This window comes from Pelophylax lessonae (genome assembly GCF_965119305.1).
Source record: "Pelophylax lessonae genome assembly, chromosome: 13".
NCBI lineage: Eukaryota > Metazoa > Chordata > Amphibia > Anura > Ranidae > Pelophylax > Pelophylax lessonae.
The window spans coordinates 192,720,540-192,741,180 of NC_138780.1; the positions used below are offsets into that span (position 1 = coordinate 192,720,540).

At 47.6% G+C, this 20,641-nt stretch overlaps 1 protein-coding gene across 1 annotated transcript in view; it reads right to left on the bottom strand.

Moving 5' to 3' along the window:
- The window catches only part of ATXN3 (ataxin 3), a 51,601-nt gene extending 39,713 nt beyond the window's left edge, over nucleotides 1–11,888 (bottom strand). Inside the window, 3 exon segments of the mRNA XM_082275455.1 lie at nucleotides 2,268–2,312; nucleotides 6,196–6,360; nucleotides 11,773–11,888. Coding sequence (XP_082131581.1) covers nucleotides 2,268–2,312; nucleotides 6,196–6,360; nucleotides 11,773–11,796 — 234 coding nt within the window. The 5' untranslated portion in view covers nucleotides 11,797–11,888.
- Between the last annotated feature and the right edge of the window lie 8,753 nt (nucleotides 11,889–20,641).

A 20,641-nucleotide genomic window follows, 5' to 3' on the forward strand; every position in this document is an offset into this window, starting at 1 on the left:
TGCTTACCCATCTGCGGGCCATACATGGGGGCTGTCGGCAGCTGTGTGTGTGTGTGGGGGTGGTGTGGGGGCTTTAGGGTGTTGAGGAAGGAGAGAAGCTCCCCTTCTTACTGTGACCCAGAAAGCGACGTCTATGTGGTCACTTCCGGGTCAGCCTCTTGTTGTCCCCGACTAGCTGGGAAGCAATGTTTTGCAATGCAAAAAACATTCAGTGGTGCCCAGAGGAGACATTTGGGGTATTTTAGATTCTGCGTGTCTCATTAACGAGAACCTTTCACAAAATAAAAAAAATAAAAAATCACGTAGGGACCTTTTTGTCCCCTATGTGATGAAAAAAAAAATATACACACGTACAAACGTAAACACATGCATTGGGGGGGGGGGGGGGGGCACACCATACCCCCCCAGACCACACCATACGCCCCCCGCCCCTCTCCCAGTCGCTGGCTCACTGACCCTGGACATGCGGAGGGCAGGCAGGCAGCAGCGGCGGCTTCCCCCTCAGTCTCCTGCGTCTCCTCCCTCCTCCTTGGCATGGCTTCTCCTTTCGGGCAATTGGGAAACGGGTCTCAGGACCCTCTTCCCGATTGGCCAGGAGGATGATTCGTGTGACAATAGCGAATATTCATTTGATATTGTCACAAAACTGGGTGGGCTCAGGGCACAATGCTCTCTGGCTCTAATCACGTGCTTCAAAAAAAAAGAAAAACCCCATTGGAATCCATGCGACTGGCGCCCTGCATGTAGATTAGGGGGCCGGACGCATGGATAGGGGGGTAGCGCCTCTGCGCCCCCAATGGACGGGCCGCCACTGTCCAGATGTATCTTTACATGCACATTTTTGAAACAAACAGGTGCGTTTTTGTAAGTATTCCAGTGTGCTTTTTCCCAAGTTTTTTTTTTTTTGCTGTAATGTGTTTAGGTGTGTTTTTAATGAGATTTGTCTCATTCCAGTGCAGCTCCTTGCATAAAAAATGCAACATTTTCTACTTTTGTTGCCTGTACAGCAGTGCTCCCCAACATTTTTATTGCCGCGGACCGGTAAACGTTTGATAATTTTTCCGTGGCCCACTTGTTTTGATTGCCCTTTCAATGCAGAGATACCAGCGTGCCCCCTTCAATGCAGAGATCATCGTGCCCCCTTTCAATGCAGAGATGCCAGCGTGCCCCCTTTCAATGCAGAGATGCCAGCATTTCCCCCTTTCAATGCAGAGATGCCAGCGTTTCCCCCTTTCAATGCAGAGATGCCAGCCTGCCCCCTTTCAATGCAGAAAGACCAGTGTGCCCCCTTTCAATGCAGAGATGCCAGCGTGCCCCCTTTCAATGCAGAGATGCCAGCGTTTCCCCCTTTCAATGCAGAGATGCCAGCGTGCCCCCTTTCAATGCAGAGAGACCAGCGTTTCCCCCTTTCAATGCAGAGATGCCAGCGTGCCCCCTTTCAATGCAGAAAGACCAGCGTGCCCCCTTTCAATGCAGAGATGCCAGCGTGCCCCCTTTCAATGCAGAGATGCCAGCGTGCCCCCTTTCAATGCAGAGATGCCAGCCTGCCCCCTTTCAATGCAGAGAGACCAGCGTGCCCCCTTTCAATGCAGAGAGACCAGCGTTTCCCCCTTTCAATGCAGAGATGCCAGCGTGCCCCCTTTCAATGCAGAGATACCAGCATGCCCCCTTTCAATGCAGAGATACCAGCGTGCCCCCTTTCAATGCAGAGATACCAGCGTGCCCCCTTTCAATGCAGAGATGCCAGCGTGCCCCCTTTCAATGCAGAGATACCAGCGTGCCCCCTTTCAATGCAGAGATACCAGCGTGCCTCCTTTCAATGCAGAGATGCCAGCGTTCCCCCTTTTAATGCAGAGATGCCAGCGTGCCCCCTTTCATTCACTATTGTCACTCAATGGGTTGGTTCTCGGGGTGCACTGCTCTGCCCCCCAGCGCCCCGGCCGCCGCTGCCGAGACAGTAAAATAATTTAAAGTTCCTTGAGTGGCCCCGTACTGTTTGATCCACGGACCGGTACCGGTCCGCAGCCCGGGGGTTGGGGAACACTGCTGTACAGGATCCCAGTGCAATGGTGTGAACCTTGCCATTGGTACCCACGTAACCTACTGTCCCTGCGTTTTTGATGCAGGAAAAAAACAGTTTATAACTGGTTAAACCTGAATAAAAATCATACCTTTCATTCACTAACATTGCTCAAACTCACTGCTTGAATGTCATTTATTATAGAAAAGTCTAGAAGCCTCCATCCATGGCAGGTAACTGATCTTACCTGAATAGAGAAGAATCCGCTGTCATCCATGTTTCCAGACGGTTGCTGCAATAACAGGGGTGGAAAAATCAGTAATAATACAAAAAGCTAAGTATCTACAAGATGCTGAAACTTTACATTTACTTTCTTCCCTTCACCTCCCACCTCAGAGGAAGGGTCACCTAAACAAGAAGTGAGAACAAATCTCTCTTATATTTCACAGCCAAAGACTGCACCGCCAGAGGAGCATACACGTTTAACCACTTCCCGTCCAGTGACCTGCCTGTACCTGGATGGACCTTTGGTGGTTATACCTGGATGATATGCAGCTGCAGGCATCACACCGGTTTCATTTTTTAGAGCAGGTGGTCAGCTCCCTTGTGATAGCAATCGGAGCTGCTCAACTGCTATTACAAGCAGGGGGAGGGGAGAAATACTTACAACAAATGAATACTATGTAATAATTAGGGATGCACCGAAATTTCGGCCACCGAAATTATCGGCCGAAAATGAGCCTATCTCGTTTCGGCCGATAATGGGTTAACATTGCCGAAAATAATGGCCGCCGTGGAGAAGGAGGAGGGCGCAGTGCAGCGCAGGGCAGGCTTTAAAAGTCCCGCCTCTGGCCGGCCGTCCGCCTCTCAATGACGTCCCTACTACTCTGTGCATTAGTGAATGGACATACCAGGCGGGAGGGCGGGGCGAGCGGCCGCTATAGATATTACTATGTGATCCTTCCCTGTGCATCCCTGTCAGCCTGTCAGTGTCAACTATGTGTGAATGAGAACAGAACTGACCTAACACCGGGCGGGGGGGGGGGCGGGGCTTTCACTTCCCTGACAGGCATGTATCTCCGCTGACAAGGAAGTGAAGCTCTCACATAGTTACAGCTAATAGCGGCCGCTCCCCCCGCCCGGTGTCAGGTCAGTTCTGTTCTGTTCTCATTCACACATAGTTGACAGGCTTACAGGGATGCACAGGGATGGATCACATAGTAATATCTATAGCGGCCGCTCGCCCCGCCCCCCCGCTTGGTGTTAGGTCAGTTCTGTTCTCATTCACACATAGTTGACACTGACAGGCTGACAGGGATGCACAGGGAAGGATCACATAGTAATATCTATAGCGGCCGCTCGCCCCGCCCTCCCGCCTGGTATGTCCATTCACTAATGCACAGAGTAGTAGGGACGTCATTGAGAGGCGGTGTCCCCGGCCAGAGGCGGGACTTTTGAATGAAGGACACCCGAGGAGGGGTAGCTGAGGCAGTGGGGGGGGGGGGGGGGCTGAGGCAGCTTACCAATGATATTTGTATTATGAAGCATGAGGGGTTAATGTATTGCCACTGCTGGTCACTCATCTATTAGTGACTGACCAGTGGCAGGTAATTAACCCCTTTGTGCTGCATTAGTGCAACCAGTATCAGTGCAACCAGTGTTAATTAACACTGATACTGGTTGCACTAATGCAGCACAAAGGGGTTAATTACCTTCCACTGGTCAGTCACTAATAGATGAGTGACCAGCAGTGGCAATACATTAACCCCTCATGCTTCATAATACAAATACCATTGGTAATTAAATTAACCTCTTGCCAACCCGTCACAGTACATATACTGTGACAGGGTGGCAGCGACAGGTGTACGCCTGCCTGTTTTTGGTGTATGCCCCTGTTCTATCCATTTTAAATTTTTTTGGGGGAAAAAGTCATTTTCGGTTTCGGTTTTCGGCCAAGGGCATCCTGCATTTTCGGTTTCGGTCCAAAATTTTCATTTCGGTGCATCCCTAGTAATGATAAATAACCCCTAACCTTAACCCCCCCCCCCCCAAATAATAAAAAATTATTATATATATATATATATATATATATATATATACACACACACACATACATACATACATATACACATATACACATATATATATATCCCTCGCATTTTGTAAATATTTTATTCTTTTCATGTGTCAACAATGAAGAAATTACACTTTGCTACAATGTAAGGTAGTGAGTGTACAGCTTATATAAGCCTGGGTTCACACTGGGGCAACTTGTCAGGTGACTTAGCCGCCTGACAAGTCGCGCTCCATTCAGTGCAATGGAACCGTTCTAAATCAGAGCGACTCAAGTTGCTCCGACTTAGAAAAAGGTTCCTGCACTACTTTGGGGGCGACTTGCATTGACTTCTATTAGAGAAGTCGTATGCAAGCCACGCTCAAGTTGCTCTGCATGGACGGCTTCAGAGTTGGGCGACTTTGAAGCCGCCCCCAGTGTGAACGCAGACTAACAGTGTACATTTTCTGTCCCCTCAAAATAACTCAACACACAGCCATTAATGTCTAAACCGCTGGCAACAAAAGTGAGTACACCCCTAAGTGAAAATGTCCAAATAGGGCCCAATTAGCCATTTTCCCTCCCTGGTGTCATGTGACCCGTTAGTGTTACAAGGTCTCAGGTGTGAATGGGGAGCAGGTGTGTTAAATTTGGTGTTATCGCTCTCACTCTTTCATACTGGTCACTGGAAGTTCAACATGGCACCTCATGGCAAAGAACTCTCTGAAGATGTGAAAAAAAAGAATTGTTGCTCTGCATAAAGATGGCCTAGGCTATAAGAAGATTGCCAAGACCCTGAAACTGAGCTGCAGCACGGTGGCCAAGATCATACAGCGGTTTAACAAGACAGGTTCCACTCAGAACAGGCCTCTCCATGGTCCACCAAAGTGTGTGCACGTGCTCAGAATCATATCCAGAGGTTGTCTTTGGGAAATAGAGGTATGAGTGCTACCAGCATTGCTGCAGAGGTTGAAGGGGTGGGGGGGTCAGCCTGTCAGTGCTCAGACCATACGCCGCACACTGCATCAAATTGGTCTGCATGAATGTCGTCCCAGAAGGAAGCCTCTTCTAAAGATGATGTATAAGAAAGCCCGCAAACAGTTTGCTGAAGACAAGCAGACTAAGGACATGGATTACTGGAACCATCTCCTGTGGTCTGATGAGACCAAGATAAACTTATTTGGTTCAGATGGTGTCAGGCGTGTGTGGCAGCAACCAGGTGAGGAGTACAAAGACAAGAGTGTCTTGCTTACAGTCAAGCATGGTGGTGGGAGTGTCGTGGTCTGGGGCTGCATGAGTGCTGCCGGCACTGGGGAGGTACAGTTCATTGAGGGAACCATGAATGCCAACATGTACTGTGACATACTGAAGGAGAGCATGATCCCTTAGGAGACTGGGCCGCAGGGCAGTATTCCAACATAATGTCCCCAAACACACCTCCAAGACGACCACTGCCTTGCTAAAGAATCTGAGGGTAAAGGTGATGGACTGGCCAAGCATGTCTCCAGACCTAAACCCAATTGAGCATCTGTGGGACATCCTCAAACAGAAGGTGGAGGGGCGCAAGGTCTCTAACATCCACCAGCTCTGTGATGTCATCATGGAGGAGTGGAAGAGGACTCTGATGGCAACCTGTGAAGCTCTGGGGAAACTCCATGCCCAAGAAAGTTAGGGCGGTGCTGGAAAATAATGGTGGCAACACAAAATATTGACACTTTGGGCCCAATTTGGACATTGTCACTTAGGGGTGTACTCACTTTTGTTGCCAGCAGTTTAGACATTAATGGCTGTGTGTTGAGTTATTTTGAGGGGACAGTAAATTTACACTGTTATACAAGCTGTACACTCACTACTTTACATTGTAGCAAAGTGTCATTTCTTCAGTGTTGTCACATGAAAAGTATTGACACCGTTATACAAGCTGTCATCAAATGAAGGCTGAATTTATCTTGAAATGAATGCGGTATAATTCCCACCATAGAGCTGCGATGATATATTGTATTCAGTTTTACTAACACATGTCAAAGTTACAAAAACGGGAGCAGATGATAGGAATTGTTCTACCTTTAGACATTAAAGGGTTAATCTGAAGCTTGATCATTTTGGAAAGAACAAAGCTTACTTGCATGAAGGTTCTGTATTCAGCACTTTGCAGCCCTCCTTCCGCCATCCTCATCCTCTCCTGCTCATCCAGCTGCATGGCGATAGAAGATAATTCCACGGGGCTGAAGTATTCTCCTTGGAGAAGGTTGTTCAGGCAGTGCTGGGCACACAGGGAGCCCTCTTGCTGGAACACAGGAAGGGAAGGCACACATTTATTGGGTCAGTCCACCCGGGGGGGGGGGGGGGGGGGCGTCCCCTGCTGGAGTTCTAGATTTATTGGAGACTGCAGAGGGAAGATTGCCCACCTACCTCTTCTACATAGCTTGGGCTCTTCCTTCTCCGAATGCTGCACTTACCAAAATGTAACATTGGGAATCCAATGAGGAGAGGCGCCATGACGAGATCGGATCGTCAGGCATCCGTCAGACAATGAATACCAGCCTGTAATTCCCTGTCCAGGCTATTTTTAGGTACTATGATAGTTTGACTGACAATGACTCCATCACACGCCTTTGTACCAAATCAATTTTATATCTTTTTTTTTTTTTCAGACTGACAGAGCGTTCTATTCGTGGTGTGTGATAACCGCAATGAAGGTTTTCTTATTTACTACAGAAAAGAGGAAACACCAATAATATGGGATCACTTACAATGGTGGTCAGTGACACTCTGTGCTCTCTCAGGTCAGGGATCTCTCTCTCAGGTCAGGGATCTCTCTCTCAGGTCAGGGATCTCTCTCTCAGATCAGGGATCTCTCTCTCAGGTCAGGGATCTCTCTCTCAGGTCAGGGATCTCTCTCTCAGGTCAGGGATCTCTCTCTCAGGTCAGGGATCTCTCTCTCAGGTCAGGGATCTCTCTCTCAGGTCAGGGATCTCTCTCTCAGGTCAGGGATCTCTCTCTCTCTCTCTCAGGTCAGGGATCTCTCTCTCTCTCTCTCAGGTCAGGGATCTCTCTCTCAGGTCAGGGATCTCTCTCTCTCTCAGGTCAGGGATCTCTCTCTCTCTCAGGTCAGGGATCTCTCTCAGGTCAGGGATCTCTCTCTCTCTCTCTCTCAGGTCAGGGATCTCTCTCAGGTCAGGGATCTCTCTCTCTCTCAGGTATCTCTCTCCCTCTCTCTCAGGTCAGGGATCTCTCTCAGGTCAGGGATCTCTCTCAGGTCAGGGATCTCTCTCAGGTCAGGGATCTCTCTCTCTCTCTCAGGTCAGGGATCTCTCTCTCTCAGGTCAGGGATCTCTCTCTCTCAGGTCAGGGATCTCTCTCTCTCAGGTCAGGGATCTCTCTCTCTCAGGTCAGGGATCTCTCTCAGGTCAGGGATCTCTCTCTCTCAGGTCAGGGATCTCTCTTTCTCTCAGGTCAGGGATCTCTCTCCCTCTCTCAGGTCAGGGATCTCTCTCTCTCAGGTCAGGGATCTCTCTCTTTCTCTCAGGTCAGGGATCTCTCTCTCTCTCAGGTCAGGGATCTCTCTCTTTCTCTCAGGTCAGGGATCTCTCTCTCTCTCAGGTCAGGGATCTCTCTCTCTCTCTCTCTCTCTCAGGTCAGGGATCTCTCTCTCTCAGGTCAGGGATCTCTCTCTCTCAGGTCAGGGATCTCTCTCTCTCAGGTCAGGGATCTCTCTCTCTCAGGTCAGGGATCTCTCTCTCTCAGGTCAGGGATCTCTCTCAGGTCAGGGATCTCTCTCTCTCTCTCTCTCTCTCTCTCTCTCTCTCTCTCAGGTCAGGGATCTCTCTTTCTCTCAGGTCAGGGATCTCTCTCCCTCTCTCAGGTCAGGGATCTCTCTCCCTCTCTCAGGTCAGGGATCTCTCTCTCTCTCTCTCTCTCTCTCAGGTCAGGGATCTCTCTCTCTCTCTCTCTCTCTCTCTCTCTCTCTCTCTCAGGTCAGGGATCTCTCTCTTTCTCTCAGGTCAGGGATCTCTCTCTCTCTCAGGTCAGGGATCTCTCTCAGGTCAGGGATCTCTCTCAGGTCAGGGATCTCTCTCAGGTCAGGGATCTCTCTCTCTCTCTCTCTCTCTCTCTCTCAGGTCAGGGATCTCTCTCCCTCTCTCAGGTCAGGGATCTCTCTCTCTCTCTCTCAGGTCAGGGATCTCTCTCTCTCTCTCTCTCTCTCTCTCTCTCAGGTCAGGGATCTCTCTCTCTCTCTCTCAGGTCAGGGATCTCTCTCTCTCTCTCTCTCTCTCTCTCTCAGGTCAGGGATCTCTCTCTCTCTCTCAGGTCAGGGATCTCTCTCTCTCTCTCAGGTCAGGGATCTCTCTCAGGTCAGGGATCTCTCTCAGGTCAGGGATCTCTCTCAGGTCAGGGATCTCTCTCAGGTCAGGGATCTCTCTCTCTCTCTCTCTCTCTCTCTCTCTCAGGTCAGGGATCTCTCTCCCTCTCTCAGGTCAGGGATCTCTCTCTCAGGTCAGGGATCTCTCTCTCTCTCTCTCAGGTCAGGGATCTCTCTCTCTCTCTCTCAGGTCAGGGATCTCTCTCTCTCTCTCTCAGGTCAGGGATCTCTCTCTCTCTCTCTCAGGTCAGGGATCTCTCTCTCTCTCTCTCTCTCAGGTCAGGGATCTCTCTCTTTCTCTCAGGTCAGGGATCTCTCTCTCTCTCTCTCTCAGGTCAGGGATCTCTCTCTCTCTCTCAGGTCAGGGATCTCTCTCTCTCTCTCAGGTCAGGGATCTCTCTCTCTCTCTCAGGTCAGGGATCTCTCTCTCTCTCTCAGGTCAGGGATCTCTCTCTCTCTCTCTCAGGTCAGGGATCTCTCTCTTTCTCTCAGGTCAGGGATCTCTCTCTTTCTCTCAGGTCAGGGATCTCTCTCTCTCTCTCTCAGGTCAGGGATCTCTCTCTCTCTCTCTCTCAGGTCAGGGATCTCTCTCTTTCTCTCAGGTCAGGGATCTCTCTCTCTCTCTCTCTCAGGTCAGGGATCTCTCTCTCTCTCTCTCAGGTCAGGGATCTCTCTCTCTCTCTCAGGTCAGGGATCTCTCTCTCTCTCTCAGGTCAGGGATCTCTCTCTCTCTCTCAGGTCAGGGATCTCTCTCTCTCAGGTCAGGGATCTCTCTCAGGTCAGGGATCTCTCTCAGGTCAGGGATCTCTCTCTCTCTCTCTCTCAGGTCAGGGATCTCTCTCCCTCTCTCAGGTCAGGGATCTCTCTCTCTCTCTCAGGTCAGGGATCTCTCTCTCTCTCTCTCAGGTCAGGGATCTCTCTCTCTCTCTCTCTCTCTCTCAGGTCAGGGATCTCTCTCTCTCTCTCTCAGGTCAGGGATCTCTCTCTCTCTCTCTCAGGTCAGGGATCTCTCTCTCTCTCTCTCTCTCTCAGGTCAGGGATCTCTCTCCCTCTCTCAGGTCAGGGATCTCTCTCTCTCTCTCAGGTCAGGGATCTCTCTCTCTCTCTCAGGTCAGGGATCTCTCTCTCTCTCTCTCTCTCAGGTCAGGGATCTCTCTCTCTCTCTCTCTCTCAGGTCAGGGATCTCTCTCTCTCTCTCTCAGGTCAGGGATCTCTCTCTCTCTCAGGTCAGGGATCTCTCTCCCTCTCTCAGGTCAGGGATCTCTCTCTCTCTCTCAGGTCAGGGATCTCTCTCTCTCTCTCTCTCAGGTCAGGGATCTCTCTCTCTCTCTCTCAGGTCAGGGATCTCTCTCTCTCTCTCTCAGGTCAGGGATCTCTCTCTCTCTCTCTCTCTCTCTCAGGTCAGGGATCTCTCTCTTTCTCTCAGGTCAGGGATCTCTCTCTCTCTCTCTCTCTCTCTCTCAGGTCAGGGATCTCTCTCTCTCTCTCTCTCTCTCTCTCAGGTCAGGGATCTCTCTCTCTCTCTCAGGTCAGGGATCTCTCTCTCTCTCTCAGGTCAGGGATCTCTCTCTCTCTCTCTCTCTCAGGTCAGGGATCTCTCTCTCTCTCTCAGGTCAGGGATCTCTCTCTCTCTCTCAGGTCAGGGATCTCTCTCTCTCTCTCAGGTCAGGGATCTCTCTCTCTCTCTCAGGTCAGGGATCTCTCTCTCTCTCTCAGGTCAGGGATCTCTCTCAGGTCAGGGATCTCTCTCAGGTCAGGGATCTCTCTCAGGTCAGGGATCTCTCTCAGGTCAGGGATCTCTCTCTCTCTCTCTCTCAGGTCAGGGATCTCTCTCCCTCTCTCAGGTCAGGGATCTCTCTCTCTCTCTCAGGTCAGGGATCTCTCTCTCTCTCTCAGGTCAGGGATCTCTCTCTCTCTCTCTCTCAGGTCAGGGATCTCTCTCTCTCTCTCTCTCAGGTCAGGGATCTCTCTCTCTCTCTCTCTCAGGTCAGGGATCTCTCTCCCTCTCTCAGGTCAGGGATCTCTCTCTCTCTCTCAGGTCAGGGATCTCTCTCTCTCTCTCAGGTCAGGGATCTCTCTCTCTCTCTCTCAGGTCAGGGATCTCTCTCTCTCTCTCTCTCTCAGGTCAGGGATCTCTCTCTCTCTCTCTCTCTCAGGTCAGGGATCTCTCTCTTTCTCTCAGGTCAGGGATCTCTCTCTCTCTCTCTCTCTCTCTCTCAGGTCAGGGATCTCTCTCTCTCTCTCTCTCTCTCTCTCTCTCAGGTCAGGGATCTCTCTCTCTCTCTCAGGTCAGGGATCTCTCTCTCTCTCTCAGGTCAGGGATCTCTCTCTCTCTCTCTCTCTCTCTCTCAGGTCAGGGATCTCTCTCTCTCTCTCAGGTCAGGGATCTCTCTCTCTCTCTCAGGTCAGGGATCTCTCTCTCTCTCTCAGGTCAGGGATCTCTCTCTCTCAGGTCAGGGATCTCTCTCTCTCTCTCAGGTCAGGGATCTCTCTCAGGTCAGGGATCTCTCTCAGGTCAGGGATCTCTCTCAGGTCAGGGATCTCTCTCTCTCTCTCTCTCTCAGGTCAGGGATCTCTCTCCCTCTCTCAGGTCAGGGATCTCTCTCTCTCTCTCAGGTCAGGGATCTCTCTCTCTCAGGTCAGGGATCTCTCTCTCTCTCTCTCAGGTCAGGGATCTCTCTCTCTCTCTCTCAGGTCAGGGATCTCTCTCTCTCTCTCTCAGGTCAGGGATCTCTCTCTCTCTCTCTCTCTCTCTCTCAGGTCAGGGATCTCTCTCTCTCTCTCAGGTCAGGGATCTCTCTCTCTCTCTCTCAGGTCAGGGATCTCTCTCTCTCTCTCAGGTCAGGGATCTCTCTCTCTCTCTCAGGTCAGGGATCTCTCTCTCTCTCTCAGGTCAGGGATCTCTCTCTCTCTCTCAGGTCAGGGATCTCTCTCTCTCTCTCAGGTCAGGGATCTCTCTCTCTCTCTCAGGTCAGGGATCTCTCTCTTTCTCTCAGGTCAGGGATCTCTCTCTCTCTCTCTCTCTCAGGTCAGGGATCTCTCTCTTTCTCTCAGGTCAGGGATCTCTCTCTCTCTCTCTCTCTCTCAGGTCAGGGATCTCTCTCTCTCTCTCTCTCAGGTCAGGGATCTCTCTCTCTCTCTCTCTCTCAGGTCAGGGATCTCTCTTAGGCCAGGGATCTCTCTCAGGTCAGGGATCTCTCTTAGGCCAGGGATCTCTCTCTCTCAGGTAGGCCCCTCTCACATCCTCGGTCTGGGGTAGTATTTGGCTCCAACACACATGACCCTCAGTCCCCCATAGCTCTCCCCCTCTCCCCGGCTCCCTCGCCTCCCACTTACTTTCTCGTGAAAGATCACCTCCATGTTTATTTGTCTCAGCAGGCGACTCCGCCCCTCCCACCCACGACACGGCTGTGCCGGTAGTAAACCGTCCAATCGATGTAAGTGTATCCTGTCACCTGACCACGCTCTCTCTTCCAGCCAGCTGACCAGCTTTGGAGTCACATGACACACATAGCACGTCCCTTAACGTCAGTGCGCTGCGACCGCCATATTGAAAGCTGGCAAATTTCCACCTCCTGGTGGGAATCATGTAATCATAAAATCAGAGCTGAATTGTGTCATACTGTATATATCCCCCACAGCAAACTTCTATCTGCTGTATTTAGTTTATTGAAGACACTGTGTCTATGTTGAATAAGTAAATATAATCTAAATAAACTGGTCATGTGCATTTATCCTAAATCTCTGTGTGCTATGTCATTGGTAACAACCCTTGCAATCCATTCATACAAGGAAACCAAAATAAATAGGCCCCTTTCACACGGCTTTCCGATCAGGTCCTCCTGTCTATTTTTCAGGCGGATCGGATGCTCCATGCAGGCCTATGGAGCGGCGGATGTTAGCGGTGACATCTCCGCTGATGGAAAGTCTCTGGCCTTATAATTAGACCAAATACAGCGCTTGCTCAAACCAGTGAATACCAATATCTATATATTTGTTACTATGGTAAGTATAATACCAGTATAAATATTGCAAATTAATACAACATGTGATCAAAAAATTCCATCTGATAAAACATCTGCAGATTATTGGTGGCTAAAACCTGTAAATATATATAAAAGATCAAGTATAAGTGAAGTATTATAAAATTCTAAGAAATTATCCGTGAGTAATCAACGAAAAAAAAAAAAAAATATATATATATATATATATATAGTCCCAAAAAATATATATATAAAAGCAGTGTTGGGGTAGTTACTCAAAAAATGTAACTAGTTACTTCTGTAAATTGTAACGAGATTACTTTACTAGTTACTGCATTTGAAAAGTAACTTCACTGCTTATTACTTTACTTTCCTCTTTCTTAACTGACCGTGTAGAAGAAGATACATGACACTCTTTCTGCATAGAGTTTATTGTATAAACACAGGCTTTGGGTAACATGAGAACAAAACCTGGAAAAACTGAATAAAACATAAAGTGCAACAAAAAGTCATAAACTTCATCCCTCTCTATTCTTCGAAATAACGATTGTATCGCACGGCTTGGGTAATGCAGTACAGCGCGTTCCTATAGCCTAGTAAAGTAGTGTAGTTACCAATATTAGTATTGTAACTAGTTACTTTACTTAGTTACCAAAAAAGTAATTTAGTTACTGTAATTAGTTACTTTGTAACTAGTTACCCCCAACACTGTATAAAAGTGACTTCAGTGCTCAAAACATGGTGAATGTCCTTGATGATAAAAATATATGGATCTCCAATTTCAAAAGTGCGCATGCTTTAGCATATTTTGCTGTGACATCAATCCCTTTGTCGAGGTGGAGCGCAAGCCGGAAGTAGCCTGTCTCTCTGCGAGGAGGACGAGCAGCCCGTACCGCTAGACCACCAGTGATGCGATATTACCTTTTAACCGCTTGCCGACCGCCGCAAGTAAATTTACTGCGGCGGTCAGCCCCGGCCAGGCAGAGTGACGTTAATTAACGTCACTAGCCTGGGAGGGTCTGGGGAGCGAGCGCGCGCCCGCGGAGGCGCGCTCCCGCTCCCGCGCGGTCACGGACCCCCCCCCCCCGCGCGTGTGACTGGCGGACCCGATGTCCGCCGGTCACTCGGCGATCGTCGGGGGTGAGGGAGAAAGTCAGGCGGCTTGTGTAAACAAGCCACCTGTCATTCTCCTCGGTGTAAAAACACTGATCAGACGGATCTACTATGTAGAACCGTTGATCAGTGTCCTTACAGCTCAAGCCACAGCCAATCACAGTAGAAAGCACGCCCCTAGGGACACACACAGCCCCTCCCTCACAAATAAAGTTAACCCCTTCACTACCAGTGTATTTTTACAGTAACAGTGCATATGTATAGCACTGATTACTGTAGAAATGTCACTGGTAACCCCAAAAGTGTCAAAAATGTCAGTCAGGGGTCCGATCTGTCCGCCGCAATGTCGCAGTACCGCAAAAAAAATCGCAGATCGCCGCCATTACGCGTTAAAAAAAAAACAACAAAAATGACAAAAATCTTTCCCTTTGTTAGTAAACGCGATAACTTTTGCGCAAACCAATAAAAATACGCTTTTTGTGATTTTTTTTACCAAACATAGGTAGGATAAAACAAATTGGCCGAAAATGTTAAAAAATTTTGATTTTTACATTTTTTTGGGGGAATTTCATATAAAAAAATGTGAAAAATATTGTTATTTTTGCAAAATTTACGCTCTTTTTTTGTTTATAGCGCAAAAAGTAAAAAGCGCACAGGTGATCAAATACCACCAATAGAAAGCTCTGTTTGTGGGAAAAAAAGGACGTCAAATTCGTTTAGGTACATCGTCGCACGACCGCGCAATTGTCCGTTAAAGTCACGCAGTGCAGAATCGCAAAATACCCCCTGGTCGTTTAGCAGCCAAATCCTCCGGGGCTTAAGTGGTTAAACTATTACACCCGATTTATGGGCAATAAAGGATTTCTTTAAATCGTATTAAACTATTTGGAGCCATTTTTTCTCCCATATACCATCATTGATACCCCGGGAATACAGCGGAACCATCTGCAATTGTGGGATCACTCCAAGGGGATACCTGTTAAGCCCAGAGGGCTTTTCAAGCGTGAATGGTTCTAATGCCATACGGTATATAGAACCCACTCAATCTGGTAAGTGATCCAGCTTATTTATTCACAAAGGGATTGATGTCACAGCAAAATATGCTAAAGCACGTGCACTTTTGAAATTGGAGATCCATATATTTTTATATTTTTATCATCAAGGACATTCACCATGTTTTGAGCACTGAAGTCACTTTTATATATATTTTTTTGGGACTATATATATATATATATTTTTTTTTTTTTTCGTTGATTATTCATGGATAATTTCTTAGAATTTTATAATACTTCACTTATACTTGATCTTTTATATATATTTGCAGGTTTTAGCCACCAATAATCTGCACATGTTTTATCAGATGGAATTTTTTGATCACATGTATTAATTTGCAATATTTATACTGGTATTATACTTACCATAGTAACAAATATATAGATATTGGTATTCACTGGTTTGAGCAAGCGCTGTATTTTGTCTAATTATAAGGCCAGAGACTTTCCATATACCTTGTTTTTAGGCTCTTTTATACAAAATACCCACCGTTATTTTAAATCTACAATTTTATAGTACTCTCCCATTGGCGCGAGGAATATACTTTGTATATATATTTTAACCATCTCCGCTGATACCCGCCGCTATCTGATCCGATCCTGTCCGTGAAATCCGGACGGATGGAACCCCTATTTTCCATCTATCTGGAGGATCGGATTGGATGAAAACAGACAGGCGGTTCGTTTTCATCCGATCCCCCATAGAGGAGAGCCGGGGATCTGACAGCTCCGTCTCTGCAAAGTAGGCAGACCGGACCTGTCATCCGCCTGCTCAGCGGGGATCGGCGTGGCTGAGCAAAACGGAGTCCGCCGGGCGGAAAGCCGATGTGAAAGAACCCATACGTTCAGAAGCCTACCACTCCATAGGCTATCCCCTCTTCAGTCCATCATGAATGCTGCTGCCAGGCTTATCCACCTTACCAACCGCTCAGTGTCTGCCACCCCTCTCCGCCAATCCCTACACTGACTCCTGATTGCCCAGCGAATTAAATTCAAAATACTAACTACAACATACAAAGCCATTCACAACCCTGCCCCGAGCAACATTACCAATCTTGTCTCCAAATATCACCCAAATCGTCCTCTCAAGACCTCCTACTCTCAAGCTCCCTTGTCTCCTCCTCTCATTCTCGTCTCCAGGATTTCTCCAGGGCCTCTCCCATCCTCTGGAACGCTCTACCTCAACCTGTACGGCTATCTCCTACTCTAGCTGCTTTCAGGCGATCCCTGAAAACTCATCTCTTCAGGGAAGCCTATCACACCGCCAACTAATCTTCCATCAGCTCATTCCCTACTGTTACAACCAAAGCCGGCAGAATATTAGCATGCATAAAGAAAGGGATGTATTCCAGAGATAAGTCTATAATCCTTCCACTTTATAAAACTCTGGTCCGACCGCATCTGGAGTATTCTGTCCAGTTCTGGTCGTCAGTCCTCAGGAGGGATGTGTTGGAGCTGAAGAGAGTCCAGAGAAGGGCAACTAAACTAATTAGGGGATTGGAGGACCTAAATTATGAAGAGCGTCTGCAATCACTTGATTTATTCTCCCTGGAGAAGAGAGGCCTGAGGGGGGACATGATAGCAATTTTTAAATATCTCAATGGGGATCTCAGCTTAGAAAAAAAGCTGTTCATTCGAAGGGATTGCATGAGGACTCGAGGGCACACAATGCGATTAGAGGAGAAGCGTTTTAACCTCAGGCAACGTGGGGGGTTCTTTACTGCTAGGGCTACAAGATTGTGGAATTCTCTACCACAAGAGGTGGTTTCTGCGGGTAGTATGGTGGCTTTCAAAAGACTCTTAGACGTACATCTCAAAGATCAGGACATTCAGGGCTATGTGAGATGATTACAGCCACACACACTTACACAGGTTGAACTGGATGGACTATTGTCTTTATTCAACCTCACCTACTATGTAACAACCTCTTGTACCACCTGCCCCACCCCATTAGATTGTAAGCTCTTCTGAGCAGGGCCCTCTTAATCCTCTTGTATTTTATTGTATTGTAACTGTATTGTCTCCCTCTAACATTGTAAACCGCTGCATAAACTGCTGCCGCTATAGAAATCCTGAATAATAATAATAATAATATGTGTAATAAAATGGAATTACACAGGGAAAAAGTATTGAACACACCAACTGAAATGTATTTAATACTTGGTACAAAATCCTTTGTTGGTAATGAAAGCTTCAAGAGGCCATACATACACACAATTCATATTATAATAAAAAAGTCATATATAGCAGATAAATAAATATAATAAAAAACATATATATATACTATCTTATAAATGGTACATGGCAAATGTCCAAATACACATGTCTTCACATCTAATGACTCATATAATGTCTCATTAATTGTATATGGTCAATATCCAAATAAATATATCTTCTTATCTGATGGCTCTAGTCGTTTCGTGGAGCTTATATCCACTCTTCAGGAGCTTGATTAAAATCATATGTAAAAAAAGAGGTAACTAGGATAAACCCGGTGACCCTCCTCCGGGAACGAACACACAGTGTGGACAAAAGTCTTCTCCGGGGCTGAGGCGAGTGTACGCCGACTGGTCCTGATAGGGGGGACCTCACAAAGGAGGCCGATATATACACCAATGGTTTCAACAACTGTAATCACACATAGTCACCAAGTATTCATAATATAGGCAGTCCCCGGGTTACAAACAAGTTCCACCCTGAAAAAAAAAATTTCCCTGTCCGCTTGCTTTTAATTACCTGTAAAACAATTGGATAATTTTTTTTTTTTTATTTACTTACCTTGTTTTTAAAGAAAATATACTTACCTTACTTCCTCTTCCTCCCTCTGGGGACACGGCCGCCTCCGTCACTTGCGTTGACTTCTGGGAGCTGAATATCATTGCTCCCAGGAATCAATGCCATGCACAGGCCCCACTCGTCAGTTTCGGTGCAGACTCGTCATTCCCTGCTAAACAGCTTCTGGGCTGGTTGCCTGCTCACTCACCGTGAACATGTGGAGGGCAGGCAGCAGCGGCGGCGACGGCTTCTCCTCAGTCTCCTTTGTCTCCTCCCTCCTCCTCCTCCTTGGCCAATGGAACGGCTTCTCCTTTCTGCCAATCGGGAAATGGGTCTCAGGACCCGCTTCCTGATTGGCCATTAGGAGGATCCATGTGACAATAGCGAAATTTCAATCGCTATTGTTGCACAACTGGGTGAGCTCAGGGCGCAGTGCTCTGCGCCCCCCGAGCCCACCCTTTTTTGAAGCCTATTAGAGCCTCTGGCTCTAATCACGTGCTTAACAAAAAAAAAACCCCCCATTGGAATCCATGTGTCCGGCACCCTGCATGTAGATTTGGGGGCCGGATGCATGGATAGGGGGGGGGGGTGGTCCCCCGACGGGCCGCCACTGTCCATCCATGCGTCCGGCACCCTGCATGTAGATTTGGGGGCCGGATGCATGGATAGGGGGGGTTGCCCCCCGACGGGCCGCCACTGTCCGTGAGTCTCTTCTATGAACTCTGATCTTTAGTTCTTTCCATAGATTTTCTATTGGATTCAAGTCAGGTGATTGGCTGGGCCATTCTAGCAGCTTTATTTTTTTTCTTTAAACCAATTGAGAGTTTCCTTGGCTTTGTGTTTGGGATCATTGTCTTGCTGAATTTTCCACCCTCGTATCATCTTCATCATCCCAGTAGATGGCAGCAGATTTGTATCACCATTCATCCTTCCTTCAATGAAATGACGTTTGCCAGTACCGTTTGCTGAAACCAGCCCTACACCATGATGTTCCCACCTCCACACTTTACTGTTGGTATTGGGGTGTTTTTGGGGTGATGTGTCAGGTGACCTCCAAACATGTTGTGTATTATCGCATCTAAAGGGTTAAATTTTGGTCTCCTCTGACCACACTATATTTTCCCAGTGTTTCACAGGCTTGTCTACATGTCATGGAGCAAACTTTAAGGATGAGTTCACACTAGTGCAAGCTGGATGTGGGTTTCCCCGCATCCATTTTGCATGACAGGAGAGTGTGACCGCCACTCAATGGAGCCGGTTCACACATCTCCATGGAGGCTGCAGAGCAGATTGCACAGGGGTCCTGTGTGTCTTTGGCTCAGTTTCAGGTCCGAATTCAGGCAGAAATTTGGGCCTGATTCGTCCCTGAAACAGAAAACAGGGATGCACCAGACCCTTGCTGTGAGCCGCGTCCGTGCTAAGTGTGAACCCAGCCTAAACTAGCTTTAGCATGCTTTACCTTCAGCAATGGAGTCTTGCATGGTGAGCGTGCATACAGCCCATGGCGGTTGAGTGCATTACTTATTGTTTTCTTTGAAACAATCGTACCTTCTAATTCCAGGTCTTTCTGAAGCGCTCCACAAGTGGGCCTTGGCTCTTGGACAAATCTTCCGATACATCTTTTCACTCTTCTGACAGAAATCTTGTGAGGAGCATCTGGTCGTAGCTGGTTTATGGTGAAATTATGTTTTTTCCACTTCGGATTATGGCCCCAACAGTGCTCACTGGAACATTCCGAAGTTTAGAAATCCTTCTGTAACCAATGCCATCAATATGTTTTGCAACAATAACGCTGCAAAGGTCTTGAGAGAGCTCTTTGCTTTTACCCATCATGAGATGTTTCTTGTGTGACACCTTGGTAATGAACCAGCAGATATTAATTTGTGTAATTACCCTGTAGACTGCGACATTGAGGCTGACAGATCGGACCCCTAACTGACATTTTTGACACTTTTGGGGGTACCAGTGACATTACTACAGTAATCAGTGCTAAAAATATTCACTGTTACTGAAATAATGACACTGGCAGGGAAGAGGTTAACAGTATAGGTGATCGAGGGGTTAAATGTGACCCTAGGGGAGTGATTATAACTGTGGGGGGGGGGGGCGTGACTTCTGGGATGACCATAGAGACATACAATCCTATATAGAAGGATCACATGAGCTCTGTGATCATTCCAGGGAAAAGAACGGTCAGCTGTGTTTACAACAGCCGTCCGTCCTTCTCTCTCAGCGGGGAGCGATCGCGGTTGTCAGGCGGCAATCAGAGCCGCATTGGCTTCCCCGCTGATGATCGGGGGCGGGAGCGCGTCGCCAGCGGCGCGTGCTCGCCCCCTAGCTGCCACTAGACGACCAATGTACCGATATGTGGTTTTGCCTGTAGGAGCCACTCTGCCGCCGTATATATAAAGTAAGCGGTCAGCAAGTGATTAAAATATAGGGGAAAAACGACATCACCCTATAAGCTAGAACATACAAAACCACCAAACATATGTAATAAGTAGAAAACACAATATGCCAACATGTTTCGTGGTATATCTTCTCCACTTCTTCAGGGCTGTCTTTTTTCACAAATACCAAGATGTTGGAAAGCAAAAACACATGATTATCAGGAGTGGTCCAGCAAAGAGGAGACCAAAAGTATAAATATGCCCATCAAACACTCCAAGCGCCCAGCTATCCCAGATACAGCCTAGAATGCATCAAAGTTCACCAAGATATATTGTGGGCTATGCCATAGCGCCCTTGGTAATGCAAACAGCTAGCTACCAACCAGGCATCCATATGAATTGCTAGACAGAAATGTAACATACACTTGTAGTATAGATGTCATGGCGGGGTCTCGGGAGACCCCGGACATACAGTGGGTACGGAAAGTATTCAGACCCCCTTAAATTTTTCACTCTTTGTTATATTGCAGCCATTTGCTAAAATCATTTAAGTTCATTCTTCTTCCTCATGAATGTACACATAGCACCCCATACTGACAGAAAAACACAGAATTGTTGACATTGTTGCAGATTTATTAAAAAAGAAAAACTGAAATATCACATGGTCCTAACTAAGTATTCAGACCCTTTGCTGTGACACTCATATATTTAACTCAGGTGCTTTCCATTTCTTCTGATCATCCTTGAGATGGTTCTACACCTTCATTTGAGTCCAGCTGTGTTTGATTATACTAATTGGACTTGATTAGGAAAGCCACACACCTGTCTATATAAGACCTTCCAGATCACAATGCATGTCAGAGCAAATGAGAATCATGAGGTCAAAGGAACT